A 16433-nucleotide genomic window follows, 5' to 3' on the forward strand; every position below is an offset into this window, starting at 1 on the left:
AATAATAATAATAATCATCATCATCATCATAATTGAAAACTTACCAAATTGAGTTTATATTTTAATTAAGAATGTCACATTGTATGTATTATACGTTTTATTTTGTTTCAGATTTCGTGGCACTCATATAGACTAGAATAGAGGAGACATATCAATTTAAAATATAGGATAGTGTATCTTGTGTAGTCCCTAGCTCCTTATTTCAAGATCTTTTTCAGAGATATTTAGAAATATAGAATTTAGATAGTTGCATGCTTGCACTGCTGTAATTATACGAATACATGAAAGCAATTAGTGACTGTATGTAAAAATGGCTACTTCATAGTAAACCCAACAACACTAATGTTACTGTATCTTACTCGGTTTCTTTAGACACCACTCTAGCACGATGATTATATTATGAGTGTCTCCGTCACTAGCAGTGTGGATCTAAAGTTCATTGTACATTTAAATAGCAACAAAAAGTGCAATTTTACGTGGGTTACAAATATATTATAATATTATACAGTAATTTATCCAATAGCTACGCAGTACTCATGTGTTAATTGCATTTAAATACAACTGTCATATTGTATAATATTGCATTCTTGCTTAATAATGCGTACGTGCAATCTTACATAATCTTATATAAGCCAAAGGCTTATATAAGGAGTACTCTGGGTAGATAGATAGATAGATAGATAGATAGATAGATAGATAGATAGATAGATAGATAGATAGATAGATAGATAGATAGAGATAGATGCTTTACCCAAGAAGTGCACTAGAATTGTAGTAGTGTCTGTGATGTAGTGGTGTCTGTGTGTAGTAGTGAGGTACTTTACAAAAGAGGTGCTCACACGGGATCTACAAGCAGTGTGTGTGCCTGCGTGTGTGTGTGTTACATAATGTTACATAATTACTACACTGGGTCTATAGCAGTGAGCACTTGTGTGTGTTTATATAAAAAGTCCACTGGACTAAAACAGTGTGTGTGTCTTTATAAAAGTACACTAAATCCATAGAACTGATTATATGTGTGCTTTATATAAGAAGTGAGCTGGATATATGGCAGTGAGCATATGTGTGAACTTTATAGAAGAGGTGCACTGGTTCTAGAGCAGTCATTATATGTGTGCTTTATTTAAGAAGTACGCTGGATTTATACAAGTGGGTATACATGTGTTTTATTTTAAATAATAAATATACTATATCTATATAAGTAAGTATACGTGTGCTTTAAATAAAAGTGCACTGGGTCTAAAGAAATTAGTATATACGTGTTTTATAGAAGATGTACCCTGGATCTATAGAAGTGAATATACGTGTGCTTTATATAAGAAGTATATTGAATCTATTGAAGTGAAAATACGTGTGATTTAAATAAGCAGTACACTCGATCTATGACAGTGAGTATGTGTGCTTTATATTAGACGTACATTTAATCTATAGAAGTAAATGTGTGTGCTTTATATAAGGAGTACACAGATCTATAGAAGTGAATATATGTGTGCTTTATATGAGAAGTCCACTGGATTTACAGCAGTGAGTGTGTGCTTTCTACAAGAAGTATACCTGATCTATAGAAGTGAATATATGTGTGCTTTATATGAGAAGTATACGGATCTATAGAAGTGAATATATGTGTGCTTTATATGAGAAGTACACCGGATCTATAGAAGTGAATATATGTGTGCTTTATATGAGAAGTACAATGGATCTATATGTGCTTTATATAATGAGTATTCTAGATCTATAGAAGTGAGTGCATGTATACTTTATGTAAGAAGTACACCGGCTCTATAGAAGTGCATTTATGTGTGCTTTAAACGAGAAGTATACTGGCTCTATAAAAGTGAGTATCTTATATGTGCTTTAGATAAGGAGTAAACTAGATTTCTAGAAGTGAGTGTATGTGTTAAATATGAAGTACACTGGATGTATAGAAATGAGTATATGTGTGCTTTATGTAAGAAGTACACTGGATATATAACAGTTAGCATATGTGTGCTTTATATAAGAAGTACACTGAAACTACAGAAGTGAGTATATGTGTGCTTTATATCAAAAGAACATAGGCTCTATAAAAGTGATTATATGTATGCTTTATATAAGGAGTACACTGGATCAATAGACGTGAGCATATGTGTGCTGTAAATATGAAGTACACTGGATCTATAGGAGTGAGTATATGTGTACTTTATAGAAGAAGTACACTGGATGTATAAAAGTAAGTTTATGTATGCTTTATATAAGAAGTACATTGGATCTATAACAGTGAGTATATTCTTTATATAAGAAGTACATTAGATGTATAGAAGTGAGTATATGTGTGCTTTATATAAGAAGTCCACTGGATGTATAGAAGTTAGTATGTGTGTGCTTTATATTAGTACACTGAATCTATAGAAGTGAGCATGTGTGCTTTATATAAGAAGTACATTGTATCTATAGAAGTGTGTATACGTGTGCTTTATATATGAATTACATTGGATCTATAGAAGTGAGTATACATGTGCTTTATATAAGAAGTACATTGGATCTATAGAAGTGAGTATACATGTGTTTTATATAAGAATTACATTGGATCTATAGAAGTGAGTGCATGTATGCTTTATGTAAGAAGTACACCGGATCTATAGAAGTGCATATATGTATGCTATAAATGAGAAGTACACTGGTTCTATAAAAGTGAGTATTTATGTGCTTTATATAAGGAGTAAACTAGATCTATAGAAGTGAGTGTATGTGTTAAATATGAAGTACACTGGATGTATAGAAATGGGTATATGTGTGCTTTATGTAAGAAGTACACTGGATCTATAGCAGTGAGCATATGTGTGCTTTATATAAGAAGTACACTGAAGCTACAGAAGTGAGTATATGTGTGCTTTATATCAAAAGAACATAGGCTCTATAAAAGTGAGTATATGTATGCTTTATATAAGGACTACACTGGATCAATAGACGTGAGCATATGTGGGCTGTAAATATGAAGTACACTGGATCTATAGGAGTGAGTATATGTGTACTTTATATAAGAAGTACACTGGATGTATAAAAAGTAAGTTTATGTATGCTTTATATAAGAAGTACATTGGATCTATAACAGTGAGTGCATGTGCTTTATATTAGAAGTACATTAGATGTATAGAAGTGAGTATATGTGTGCTTTATATAAGAAGTACACTGGATGTATAGAAGTTAATATGTGTGTGCTTTATATTAGTACACTGGATCTATAGAAGTGAGCATGTGTGCTTTATATAAGAAGTACATTGGATCTATAGAAGTGAGTGCATGTATGCTTTATGTAAGAAGTACACCGGATCTATAGAAGTGCATATATGTATGCTATAAATGAGAAGTACACTGGTTCTATAAAAGTGAGTATTTATGTGCTTTATATAAGGAGTAAACTAGATCTATAGAAGTGAGTGTATGTGTTAAATATGAAGTACACTGGATGTATAGAAATGGGTATATGTGTGCTTTATGTAAGAAGTACACTGGATCTATAGAAATGAGTGTGTGTGCTTTATGTAAGAAGTACACTGGATCTATAGCAGTGAGCATATGTGTGCTTTATATAAGAAGTACACTGAAGCTACAGAAGTGAGTATATGTGTGCTTTATATCAAAAGAACATAGGCTCTATAAAAGTGAGTATATGTATGCTTTATATAAGGACTACACTGGATCAATAGACGTGAGCATATGTGGGCTGTAAATATGAAGTACACTGGATCTATAGGAGTGAGTATATGTGTACTTTATATAAGAAGTACACTGGATGTATAAAAAGTAAGTTTATGTATGCTTTATATAAGAAGTACATTGGATCTATAACAGTGAGTGCGTGTGCTTTGTATTAGAAGTACATTAGATGTATAGAAGTGAGTATATGTGTGCTTTATATAAGAAGTACACTGGATGTATAGAAGTTAATATGTGTGTGCTTTATATTAGTACACTGGATCTATAGAAGTGAGCATGTGTGCTTTATATAAGAAGTACATTGGATCTATAGAAGTGAGTATACGTGTGCTTTATATAGGAAGTACATTGGATCTATAGAAGTGAGTTTACATGTGCTTTATATAAGAAGTACACTGAATCTATAAAAGTAAATATATATGTGCTTTATAGAAGGACTACACTAGATCTATAGAAGTGAGTGTATGTGTTAAATATGAAGTACACTGGATGTATAGAAATGAATATATGTGTGCTTTATGTAAGAAGTACACTGGATCTATAGAAATAAGTGTGTGTGCTTTATGCAAGAAGTACACTGGAGCAGTGAGCATATGTGTGCTTTATATAAGATTTGAACTGGATCTACAGCAGTGAGCATATGTGTCCTTTATATAAGAAGTACACTGAATCTACAGAAGTGAGTATATGTGTGCTTTATACCAGAAGAACACTGGCTCTATAAAAGTGAGTATATGTGTGCTTTATATAAGGAGTACACTGGATCATTAGACATGAGTATATGTGTGCTGTAAATATGAAGTACCCTGGATCTATAGGAGTGAGTATATGTGTACTTTATATAAGAAGTACACTGGATGTATAAAAGTGAGCGTGTGTGCTTTATATATGAAGTACATTAGATGTATAGAAGTGAGTATATGTGTGCTTTATATAAGAAGTACACTGGATGTATAGAAGTTAGTATGTTTGTGCTTTATAATTATTACACTTTATCTATAGAAGTGAGCACATGTGTGCTTTATATAAGAAGTACATTGGATCTATAGAAGTGAGTATATGTGTGCTTTATATAAGAAGTACACTGGATGTATAGACGTTAGTATATGTGTGCTTTATATTAGTACACTGGATCTATGGAAGTGAGCACATGTGTGTTTATATAAGAAGTACTTTGGATCTATAGAAGTGAGTATACATGTATTTTTAAATAAGAATTACAGTGAATCTATAACAGTGAGTGTGTGTGCTTTAAATAAGAAGTACACTGGATCTATAGAAATTAATGGGAGTGCTTTATATAAGAGGTACACTGTATCTATTGAAATAAATGTGTGTTTTATAAAAGTACACTGGACCTATAAAAGTGAATATATGTGTGCTGTATGTATGAGGTACCCTGGATTTATAGCAGTGAGTGCGTGCTTTATGTAATAAGTACACTGGAGTGAGTATATGTGCTGTATATAAGAGGTACACTGGATTTATAGCAGTAAGTGTGTACTTTATCTAATAAGTACACTGGAGCTATAGAAGTGAGTATATATTTGCTGTATATAAGAGGTACACTGGATTTATAGCAGTAAGTGTGTACTTTATCTAATAAGTACGCTGGAGCTATAAAAGTGATTATATGTGTGCTGTATATAAGAGGTACACTTAATCTATAGCAGTGATTGTGTGCTTTAAACAAGAAGTGCACTGGAACTATAGCAGTAACCATATGTGAGCTGTGCTTTACCTAATAATTACACGGGATCTACAACAATGTGTATGTGTATTTCCTTAAGTCACTGTAGTGTATAAGTGCACTAGGTCTGTGTCAGTACAGCATTGATCCACAGGGTAAACTTTTGACCCTCCACTTCTTGACCTCATGCACTATAATATGGTACTAACAAGCCCCTGTCAGGCTGCCCTGGGGCTGAGGCAGACAGTATACATCATAATCTATTCTAATATTTCTCTTTCTCTCTCTGGATCAATTTTGTCCAGAAAGCGTACACTATAATAATTGTATTATTAATGTACGGAATTAATTGCACAATTTAAAAGAAAAAATATTCCTCCTATCGATATTTACTTAATGACGTATCATTCACATCAATCCTTGATGAAAAAATAATAATTAGATGAGTAGAAATTGTGATATTTGTGTGACTGTTTCTTTCTTGTTGTTTTTGTTGTTGTTGTTACAGTATATGTGATTGCATACTTTAATTTGCCAGATGCTTGCTCTTATAGGAACTTGTAACAGAGAGCAGAATGGCCAGTGCATGTCTATGGCGGAATACTGCATGTGAACTTGGTCTAAAGCGGGCTCTACTGGCCAGTTTAAGGTATTGCAAGTGAATTAATCTCATTGGCGACCCCAATAACCGTGACTGCATTGAACTTAGCCCCTCATTTATAATGCAAGATCAGATCTTAGAAAATTATCTATATTTTTAAGAGATACTTATACTGTGGTGTGAGAGCGGATGAATACCGGACTTGTGCTTATTCCGATAAATGCTTGCTTGTAGTGCCCACACATACATTTTATAGTTATTAATATTTTGACTCCTGTAATATGCATTAGGGAGTCAGTTAGTCCTGTAAAGTCACTTGCGGGTGTGCCACTTGCGGGTGTGCTTCCCGGCAGAGGAGGTTGATCTGTGTTTGGTGCTGTTCTCTGCACCAGACTGCTGACCTCGCAATGATCCCTCTCTCTATGAATAATTGATGGGGTATGTGCTCCGCTTTTCCCATTCAGCATGCAAACCCCATTATACTGTTAAAATGGCGATTTAATCGTTTAGAATAGCTGTGCTTTTTTCAACTCATTTGTGCCCCTTTGCTTTTCATTTGATATTCCTAATTAAATCGTTTACCATATTTCAATCACCTCACAAGCATATAAAACATCGCACACATTTCAATTCACAAACTTCTCTGGCGTTAATAGAAAAAAAGACAGTTTGGTAATTATAGAAATGTTAATTCTCAGCAGAATTGTGATATAGGAAAGGTGAACAAGGGTTCAGGCTCACAACAACCAGGCTCTGAGGTGAAAAGTCCAAAGATGTGCTGCAGTATGAGTGACGCACTGCGATTTTCTCATGCAGAGCATCTGGCGCAGTACCCGCTCTGCAGTGCACGAACCCAGGTCTAAAGTTCAGCATTGTTTTGTACTATTTTATATATTACCCCCAGTAACAGAAATAAGAAAGCGAGTGGAAAGTGTAACAAGCACCCACTGTATTGATCTACTGATACAAACACGTCAAGCTTGGAAGAATAGTCAAATTACAGGTGTAAATGGTGAAACCATTTAGCAGATATACATATATGTATCATTATTTGCTGCACAATCGTTTAGGGACGTTGTGGTCTGTGATCTGAGCAATGTCCAGGTGCCATTACCATGCTATATTAATTAACATCGCTCTGCAGGTGTTGGATATTCCTCATAGCACTGGCTACCATACAGTACAACAGAAATAAAATACATGATAACAGAAATAAAGCTACTATGCAAAAGAGGAAATAACTATTAAAGCAGTGAAAATCCCTTTCCTTCTGAACGGCCATATCCCAACCTTCCTGTTTATGCTGCAACACTCCATCCGCCTGGAAAAGGCAGCACCTCATCAGGGTGTGTGTGTATATATATCTATATATATATATATATATATATATATATATATATAGATAGATAGATATATAGATATATATATATATATATATATATATATAAAGTCACATCTAAATGCCTCTGTCCGCATGTTTATCTGTACCAAATCGAACAATGCGTGCTCTAAAAGTCACACATGTGGCTGCAGGACCTGAATTCCTCTAACACCAAGTTTAGTGATGTTTTTCGTGTAATTTGACTCGTTAAAGGATCCTCTTAGATGATTTGTCATGTGTAATTCTCTACAAAATCCATGTCCCATTGCAGAGCAGTGAACTTTGGGAACAGGACTCCGGAGCCCATGACATATGTTACTTTTGTCTGCTGTATTCGGATATTCTTATATATATCCTGACATTATAAATAATATTTTGTAATGCTGCCTTTCGTATATAACAAAAATATTAACACAAGTATTATTCAATTAGAATGTTTATCTGCTGCACACAAGTGTCACAGGGAAATATTAAATATCACAGGTCCTTTAGTGTATGGGTGCATTTTTAATCCGTTTGGATTCTATTACCCAACGAGATTTTATCACCTCAAAAAGTCTACGGGGGTTTTCTTATAACCACATATTGCCTTGAGCTGTTGTTTAGTCTGATGACGTCAAAAATCACAAAAATAATACAATTTTAACTGTAAATATTAACAAGTTCATTGCATAATCCAATTTATTTACAGTATTTATATACAAGTTCAGATGTTCACACATTCTTACGCAGTTATGTGTTTGTATTAGTCACAAAACAACATATTCCTTAATTCATATTGGTTTTTTGGGGGTAGAAATACATTACACTATATATGCAGCATATAATTTCCATTAAATAATACATATGTAGGGAATTAAGCCTATTATATTATTATGAATAGATAGATAGATAGATAGATAGATAGATAGATTATCCAGCCCTTACATATATTCAGGATGTATTCTATATCATTAATCAATTTAAGAATTATACTCCCATTAAGACAGAGATACGTGAGTATCTCATGCCCAGCAATTTAACACACTAATTTTGTCAGTTTTTAGGGATGTTTAAAGGGTAGAGATGTGAAACTTACTTTTCTTCGCCACAGCCAGAGTCCTCTGCAGTGAGCAGCAAACCTGCACTGTCTGCCATTCCCTGTAGCAGCTCATCTGCTGAAATACTCACTGGCTGCGTCCCTCACAAGCCAGTTAAACTGTCACTTAACATTGTGGAGAATGTGAAATATATTGTACATTGTCAACTCCCTAAAACCATAAACCTAAGTTTATGGAGCTCACGTGACTTTTGAGAGCCAGTGAGGGGGTATCAGTCTGAGGTCTGGGCCATTTTTACGATCTAACTTCTAGATAAAACCGTACCCATTTGACATGTAAATGTCATACCTACTTTGGGTGTAGTTTGCCTCTGCAAAAATAGCAAAGGGGATTGGGATTTTAGACTGCCCTGAGTCCTCCAGATGGCCTAAAACTGTGCAGATTTGGGGTAAGTGTTAATTCTTACTTTATTTTAAATATATCTAAAGGCTAACAATAGCAAATTAAGTTGTATTCCTAGATGTATGTCTTTATGTGCTGTTTGATCAGGACTTTTTGGCAAGGATAGGGTAAGGTCAGTGCTACAGTATGTAGTTTGGGAACTTTGCAGAAAGTTTTGTACGTCTCTTGTCTAACTTTCCCAGCATCAGTACATTATCACCACTCTCCTAGCTGAGTGATTACCTGATTTGCCTATGAATCGGTTGCCGTCTTCTAAAATATATTTTACATAAATGTATAAATATTCTACACAGTCGTACAGATTTTTTAAAAAAGGAAAAGAGGAAAGAAACACATAGGTACAGACCAGACTTGTCTCACAATCAAGAGAAACATGTTTTTTATTAATGCAAATACAAAAAATGGATTGGCAATTCCCCAGGCAACCAAACAATGCAGGTACCTCTAATAGACAAAAAATGTCACTCTCTCCCCCAACACTTATTGGTAACAGCAGGACGAGTCAACCTTGCAATAAGATAACAATTAGCAAAACACAAAAATATCGAGCAAGAACACAGCCCTGACACTGAAATAATACAACGTGAATGGGTTTTAGTGCACCAATAGCCTACCTGTTCTGGGAAATAAAAAATAACATAAAACAAACAAAAAATAGCAACAAAAAAATCAAGAAACATTAAAGAACAAAAAAATAATAATCTGTAAACGGTTTGACGCCTTTTTTAATTATTATTATCAATTATAAATAAGTTAGAACATTTAAGAGCTCGGATAAACATGCTATGTAGTCCATAAAAGCAGCAGTATCTTACAGTCACAAACATTTAGGACGTCACAGCGACTGAGCGCACTGTACACAGCTAGAAATGATGAGGAGATGGGATGTAATTCTGGGCAAGATCCACCATTGTCTTTATACTCGACATGCCAAGAGGTGCCCAGAAAGTGCCATAAGAGGTGTCCCAGATGGGGTACCATGGGTAGAGTCCTGGGAATGGTGTGCGGAGCCCCCTCAGGGCTGGAAGGCACTCCCTGCTGTGGCCAAGCTCATACTCTTCAGTTTATTATCCTTTTTCCATTTCATCCTCCGGTTCTGGAACCAGATCTTGATCTGACGTTCGGACAGGCACAAGGCGTGTGCGATTTCTATGCGCCGCCTGCGGGTCAGGTACCTATTGAAATGGAACTCTTTCTCCAGCTCTAGGGTCTGGTACCGGGTGTAGGCAGTCCTCGCCCTCTTCCCATCCGGACCTGTCATATCTGCATGGTGAGAACCGTGGGTGGCATTATTCAGTGTACAGAACCACAATAGCCCCATTCTAAGCCCCACACCTGTCTGCCCAAATCAGTCCTTATTGTCCTCTCAGAGACCGTGCACCTATATTTCCCAAAACTACTTATCTTTATATGTAATCCTTCCCTTAATCATCATGTAGTCGCCACCGATTATTTTTTTCCATAATGTGGCCTCTATAACCAGGCGATGAACATGCTACACAACTTTATATTACCCTTATAGACATAGCAATATTTTGTGTCACATCTTGCTACATGTCACTAGAAGTAGACGCCAGCGTATTTGTGTCACTGCCGTTCTGCTATATTGCAATGTTCAATGAGTATACTGTTTGCATGTACTGTATAAAGGCAGTCTCCATGCAATATTCTCCCCTTATATTAGGTACTATTCATGCACATTAGCTGAATCCATAAGATTGCTGCACGGGCTACTAATATAAGAGCCGAAATTGAAAGTAAAAAGCAGCGGTACCGTGATTGATGTGCAGCTTCCTCATCCAGGGGAATATCTGTGGGGTCTGCCCGTCTGCAGCGGCGGCTCCGGGGGGGCTGCACTCTGCCTGTGCTCTGGACGCGCTTCCCCTCGGGGTGGCTTCCTCGGGGTCTGAGGACGCGCTGGTCTCCTCCACCTCTGTGAAGTGGCTGCTGCTGGAGGTGGCCGGGTCTGAGGGGACCTGCTGTTCGCTCTTCCCCCCGTGGCTCTGGGACTCTGGGGAGGAAAGGGGACAGCTGGAGGCGCCTCTGAACCTGCTCTCCTGGGCTGGGAAGCCTCCTGTGCTGTCCCCATAGTGGCTGCTGGAAGCGGCTTCCCGGCTGACGCTCAGGTCCATACCATTGTAGTTGTAGCCATAAGAGGTGGGATGCATGCTGCCTGTCTCCCTGTAAGATCCGCTCACATTGCTGCTGCCAGTGCCATAATTTAACACATGGTAGTCGGGGCCATTAGAATAGCGCCCTGAGAACGAGTTCACAAAGTAGGAACTCATTTGGGTGATTTTGGAGACTTGATTTGTAGATCACCCTGCGCCTGACGATTTATGATGTATTAATGAATTATAGCAAAGCACTGTACTTCGCTTTGCTATGTATGCAGCCAAATATGGGGGTGTGGGTGCGTTTGGAAATCACGTGCTTTTGTTGACCAGTCGTAAATTCTCACTGATGACCTCAAGAGGTAATTCATGCTCTATGGTTACAAATAATGACGATCTGAGAATCGTTAGGCCCAAGTCAATGTGCAGCTTCCAAAAAAAAAAAAAAAAAAAATCGCTGGGAACTGTGCTCTGCCTGTTGGCAGACCGCGCCACCTACCGGAAATACGGAGAATGGCATCTGGGTACACACCCTGAAAATAACCCATTAGGTGCCCTTCGTTCATATATTTCTGTATTTCAGCATAAGTACGTCTTCCTTTCAATATAGTAACTTAAAATCACAGTATAAAAAACCCCTACCAGTGTAGTCTTTGTTTTATTTTGAACTTTTACCGATTTTATAGAAGCCACAAGTGAGCAGTAAGAAGCAGACTTTAAACATCTAGAACAATGCGTTGGATTTTAATAGCTCAGTTTTAATAAAATTGCGACATTTTGACCGTCTGCGGTCTCCTTGTATATAAAAATATCATATTTTTATTCAATCAGCAAAACAGACAGGATTATCTGTATAATTGCATGTAAAAGGGGTTATATTATTTCACGTCTGTGAGCACTTCACATACATGAGACCATCCTAAATTGCGAGAAAAATGATCACTTAGTTAATTTGTCATCTTCTAAAACAGGCATAAAATAAGTAGTGGCAAATATGATGAAGCGATTCTTTGTAGATGTAAAACAGAATATTGATTGAATATGAGTGACTAATTTTAATGCTTCTAAATAATTATATAACCCAAGCTCAACATCGGACAGCACTAGTAGTATATAAACTTAAAATATGGTTCAGAAATATAATAGAAATGCATTGGAATATATGGTTAAATTAAATGCTACACAATTAGTCTTCAAAAAGCAGATACGAGCTTCATTTATTTCTTCATAGAAATGCAATATTTTATTCCCATCAGATGTGATATTTTAATCCATAATGCTAAATGTACAGAGAAAATAAACCACAAGTATTCATTGTCAACAACATTTAATCAAATATCCCAGACAGGCTGCTTCTTTAATGCAGGAGAGAATTGGATTAGAAGGCTGTTTAGACGCTCAGGTGGTACAGTCAGTTTCTGGCTTCCAATACTGTACCCCCCATTTCAGTGTTGGGAAAGTGCAAGAATACAGACAGTGTTTAATTAGAACGGATGTTTGGTAAGTCTGAATTCCCAGGGGTGGTGTGCTACAAAATACAGACATAAGACTATTTGTGCTTGTAGTATAACAACGCTATGACCATGTCAGATGCGTCTGCTCTTTATGGGATATTTGCATCCATTCACTACTATGAGCTAGCAGAGTTCCGTGTAATTAACATGTTATATCACTAGGCCATACGAACTACAAATATATAGAATAAAAATAACACAAACGACACACTAAAAAAATAGCAAACAAAAAACATTATAATAAAAATAGAACATTTCACAATTAATTTCTAGGTAGTAATTGTACTTTTCAGTAGACATGAAATACACTAGACAACAAAATCAATATGCCAAATCGTGCATGTGACACCTAGACAAGACGTGTGTGTGTGTATATATATATATATATATATATATATATATATATATATATATGTAAATCTACATTCCAGTATTGCAAACCGACGAGAGTCAGACATGTAGGTAGTTATTATACAGATATTCTGTGTCACTAGCTTTTCCTAGCTTTTCTTCTTTACTAGTCCTGTGTGCAACAATAATTTATTCAAGATACAAGGATTGTGGCGCATTTAATTGCGCTATTCTGCAGCTTTCTCGTCCTCTCCTGCACTTGGCAGGGAAGAATTGAGTAATTTACTCTCCTTTTTCCACTTCATCCTCCTGTTCTGGAACCAGATCTTGATCTGACGTTCAGTCAGGCACAGGGAGTGCGCAATCTCTATTCTGCGTCTCCTGGTCAAGTAGCGGTTAAAGTGAAACTCTTTCTCCAGTTCCAGAGTCTGGTATCTGGTGTAGGTTTGTCGCCCTCTTCGCCCACTGGGCCCAAAAGCCGAACCTGCGTATAGAAACATATTTTAGGAAACTCAGCCAACAATATACTTCCTGCTATTTATTATAGGAATCTTGTAAAGCAATGTGACAGGTCACATTCACATTTATGTATCTGTTGCCTCTGTAACAGTATAACATAATAGCTTGGGGGGGATTTTGCAAAAGCTTGGTATAACTAACTGCCTATCTGATCTCTCTCTCTCCCCCCTCTCTCTCTCTGCGAGAAAAATTGATTAGTTATTTGTTTTATATCAACTTGTTCTTTATATATTCGTATATTTTAATAGGTAATTAACTGTCTATATACATGAATTGCATACTATTGATATTCAGACTATAGTGGGTTTAATACATTTTAATAAATAATAGGTATTATGTGATATTTTGTTACTGGTAATGCTAGTCAGGTGTGCCTAGGAGGTGTATAATTTGTGTACACACTTGTAGAAATGGGTGTGTGTCATTATTGACTGTAAGTTTTGCCTTTACAGAGCAATGTTTGCTGTTGTATGAAATGTTAAGCTGCTCTTTGGTTTGCTGCAGCCAGTTACAATAATAGATTTGAACATTTAAGTAATAATGAAATGTATTGATCGCCACAAGCTGTGCATTAATGGATACAGCACTTTATACCCTGACTAATGGGTAGCAGGTACAACCTTACAGAGAAACAAACAGATAGCAAAGAAATGTGGGGACCCCTCACTCCAGGACTGAGGGGGAATTGCACTTAAACTGGTAATAAGTCACTGAGCTAAAGCATCTTCTGGGAGTGCTTCATTACACCAAACTTTCATTGCAATTATTACACATGTCTTAAATGTTCATAATGTATACGTAAAGCATGCTTATAGGTATTGATAATAGAGAGAGGGAGAGGGGGCAGAGAGAGAGAGAGAGAGAGAGAGAGAGAGAGAGAGAGAGAGAGAGAGAGAGAGAGAGAGAGAGAGAGAGAGAGAGAGAGAGAGAGAGAGAGCGAGCACATTGCAATGTGGTAGATATAGAGATTATGGTGCAATCGGGCAGAACACAATATAATAAGAATGTGGATAACAACACGATGCACTGTGTACAGTGTGATATATAGGGGAATGTTGTTAAACAGTACACAAGTGAAATGGATACATTGATTTAATGTGGGAGGGAAAGAGAGGCAGACTAGCTGAGCCTACATGGCATGGTATCAAACAAACATGCACATTTGGCTGGAGCTTGCGTGATTTATGGCTGCCTCATCTCTACTTGCAAATGGGGAAGAAGTAATGTGAGCAGAAAAAACTGAAGTTGAAACGAACTTACTGTTACAAGAATTCATCCTCTGCATCCAGGGGTACACTGGGGTGGAACATTTTGCGTCGTCCTGATCCTCGAAGAGCAGCTTGCTGTGCGCACAGTCTGGTTTGCGCTGCTCATGGTTATACTGAGACTGCTCATCCAGGGAGGACATAGCGCAGGAAGCTTCCTTGTCCCTAAAAAATCCAGCTGCGCCATAGTCACAGGCGGCTGTCCGGCTGTATGCCCCATTAGCCTGCTGGTAGTAGGAGGATGAAGCATATCCCTTTTCCTGGACTCCAGAGGCCCCGTAGCTCGCAGTATAATGTCTTAGAGGATCCGCATAGCTTGAGGAATATAACGGGATCTGTCCTAGGAAGGGTTCCTGCCCACCAGGCAGAGTTACCGGGAAAGTGGAGTTGACAAAATAGGAACTCATTGGGAGGAGGCTGTAGTCCTTCCTGGCTTTATGATTTGTTGTGTTTTATAGTCCAAGTGGTTTAGCTATTAGTAGTTTATCGGAGATTGGGTTTTAGCTGAAGGGGGATGGCCGGGTGCCAGTGAGGGACAGAAGGAAATAGAGGCATATGATCACATACTGACCAATAGCGAGCGTCTGAGATTGCGAAATAGCACCCAAGAGGGGCTTCCATTGCACCAGGGACCCTCTGAGTAAACCACCAGCCTTACTAGAGAAATGCAAAGAAATAATCCTCACTTCATATCACTAAAATGAATAAAAACTACTTCTATATTCAAGTTTACAAAAAAGCTCAGGAAAAAAGTTCTCCCCCCGCCCACCTATTAATGAAATCACGACTCACATTTAGTGGAGCAGGTTCCCTGATGATTTACTGCTGAGGAAATATATTTAAAACGAAAGTGAGGATGAAAAAACTCTGCACATTGATAAACTGAATCCAATGGCAGAAAAAATATGGCTCTCCATATATAAGACAGATCCCGCACATATCCTGGGACCAGCCCTCCGTAATAACACTAATACCATGAGAGCGTTCTCTGGGAATCTATCTCAGAAAAGCAACTTGTGCTCATTGTTTATCCGGTGTTAGCTGACAGAATCTATAGCTGACACTCTAAGGGCTTCACTTTTTTTGTTAGTTCAAGGGCTAAATAATGCGTCTATCGATTGCCTCTAATCTCAAGGTTTCAAACAATAAATTAACTAGTGCTTTCCTCATGCATATTTATGCTGCTTGAAAATTACATATGTCCGTGGAAATTTGTATTTTTGCAACAGAAGAAAGAAAGCGAACGAGATATACTGCCAACCACCACCAAAAGTGTTGTATCTTGTACTGAATGCACAAAGGGGAGTATATATATATATATATATATATATATATATACATATATACATACATAAGATGTATACCAATTATAAATATATATAGGGTATTTACTAGTTATTAATCAGCATGTAGATATCCTACAGAAACGAAAAGTCGGAGCTCCAAGGGCTGTATGAATAGGTTACCGACCACTAGGGTCTTGTCCTCAGGATATATATATATATATATATATATATATATATATATATCCTCCAATTTGTGTAATATATATATATATATATATATATATATATGTATATATGAATGTTGATGTACAGCGATATATATAACACACAAGCATATACGTGTGTGTGTCAGTAGTGTATAAATAAGCGTGCAACCTGATTTATAATCTTTATGTTCTTGTTCTTGCAGGCGGAGAATCTTGTTTTTGTCAATAGATCGAGGAACTTTGTTATATTGTGACGATTTCTCTGGAATAATATGTCTTCCGAGGGTATAGAAACAATATAGTGACTG

At 36.8% G+C, this 16433-nt stretch overlaps 2 protein-coding genes across 2 annotated transcripts; both read right to left on the minus strand.

Annotated features, from left to right (window-relative positions):
* Positions 1 to 9282: 9282 nt before the first annotated feature.
* Positions 9283 to 11253, minus strand: LOC148509689 (homeobox protein Hox-B5-like). Its single transcript, XM_088442767.1, has 2 exons — positions 10645 to 11253; positions 9283 to 10133 (listed from the first exon to the last, which is right to left on the minus strand). Exons 1-2 carry the CDS (start codon positions 11156 to 11158, stop codon positions 9886 to 9888), a joined length of 762 nt encoding a protein of 253 aa, XP_088298893.1. The 5' UTR covers positions 11159 to 11253; the 3' UTR covers positions 9283 to 9885.
* Positions 11254 to 12929: 1676 nt separating this feature from the next.
* Positions 12930 to 15140, minus strand: LOC148509690 (homeobox protein Hox-B6-like). Its single transcript, XM_088442768.1, has 2 exons — positions 14629 to 15140; positions 12930 to 13333 (listed from the first exon to the last, which is right to left on the minus strand). The coding sequence occupies exons 1-2, from the start codon at positions 15038 to 15040 to the stop codon at positions 13077 to 13079; spliced, it is 669 nt and encodes a 222-aa protein (XP_088298894.1). The 5' UTR covers positions 15041 to 15140; the 3' UTR covers positions 12930 to 13076.
* Between the last annotated feature and the right edge of the window lie 1293 nt (positions 15141 to 16433).

The sequence above is a fragment of the Taudactylus pleione genome, unplaced genomic scaffold (genome assembly GCF_031769625.1).
Source record: "Taudactylus pleione unplaced genomic scaffold, aTauple2 ptg000317l, whole genome shotgun sequence".
Lineage (NCBI taxonomy): Eukaryota > Metazoa > Chordata > Amphibia > Anura > Myobatrachidae > Taudactylus > Taudactylus pleione.

Bases quoted from the DNA above. Each gene is read 5' to 3' on its own strand.
- LOC148509689 (XM_088442767.1), bottom strand. From the start codon at position 11,158: ATGAGTTCCTACTTTGTGAACTCGTTCTCAGGGCGCTATTCTAATGGC. The intron at 10,134-10,644 runs GTACCGCTGCTT...CTCACCATGCAG, and splicing joins GAAGCTGCACATCAATCACG to ATATGACAGGTCCGGATGGG.
- LOC148509690 (XM_088442768.1), bottom strand. From the start codon at position 15,040: ATGAGTTCCTATTTTGTCAACTCCACTTTCCCGGTAACTCTGCCTGGT. The intron at 13,334-14,628 runs GTAAGTTCGTTT...TTCTATACGCAG, and splicing joins GAGGATGAATTCTTGTAACA to GTTCGGCTTTTGGGCCCAGT.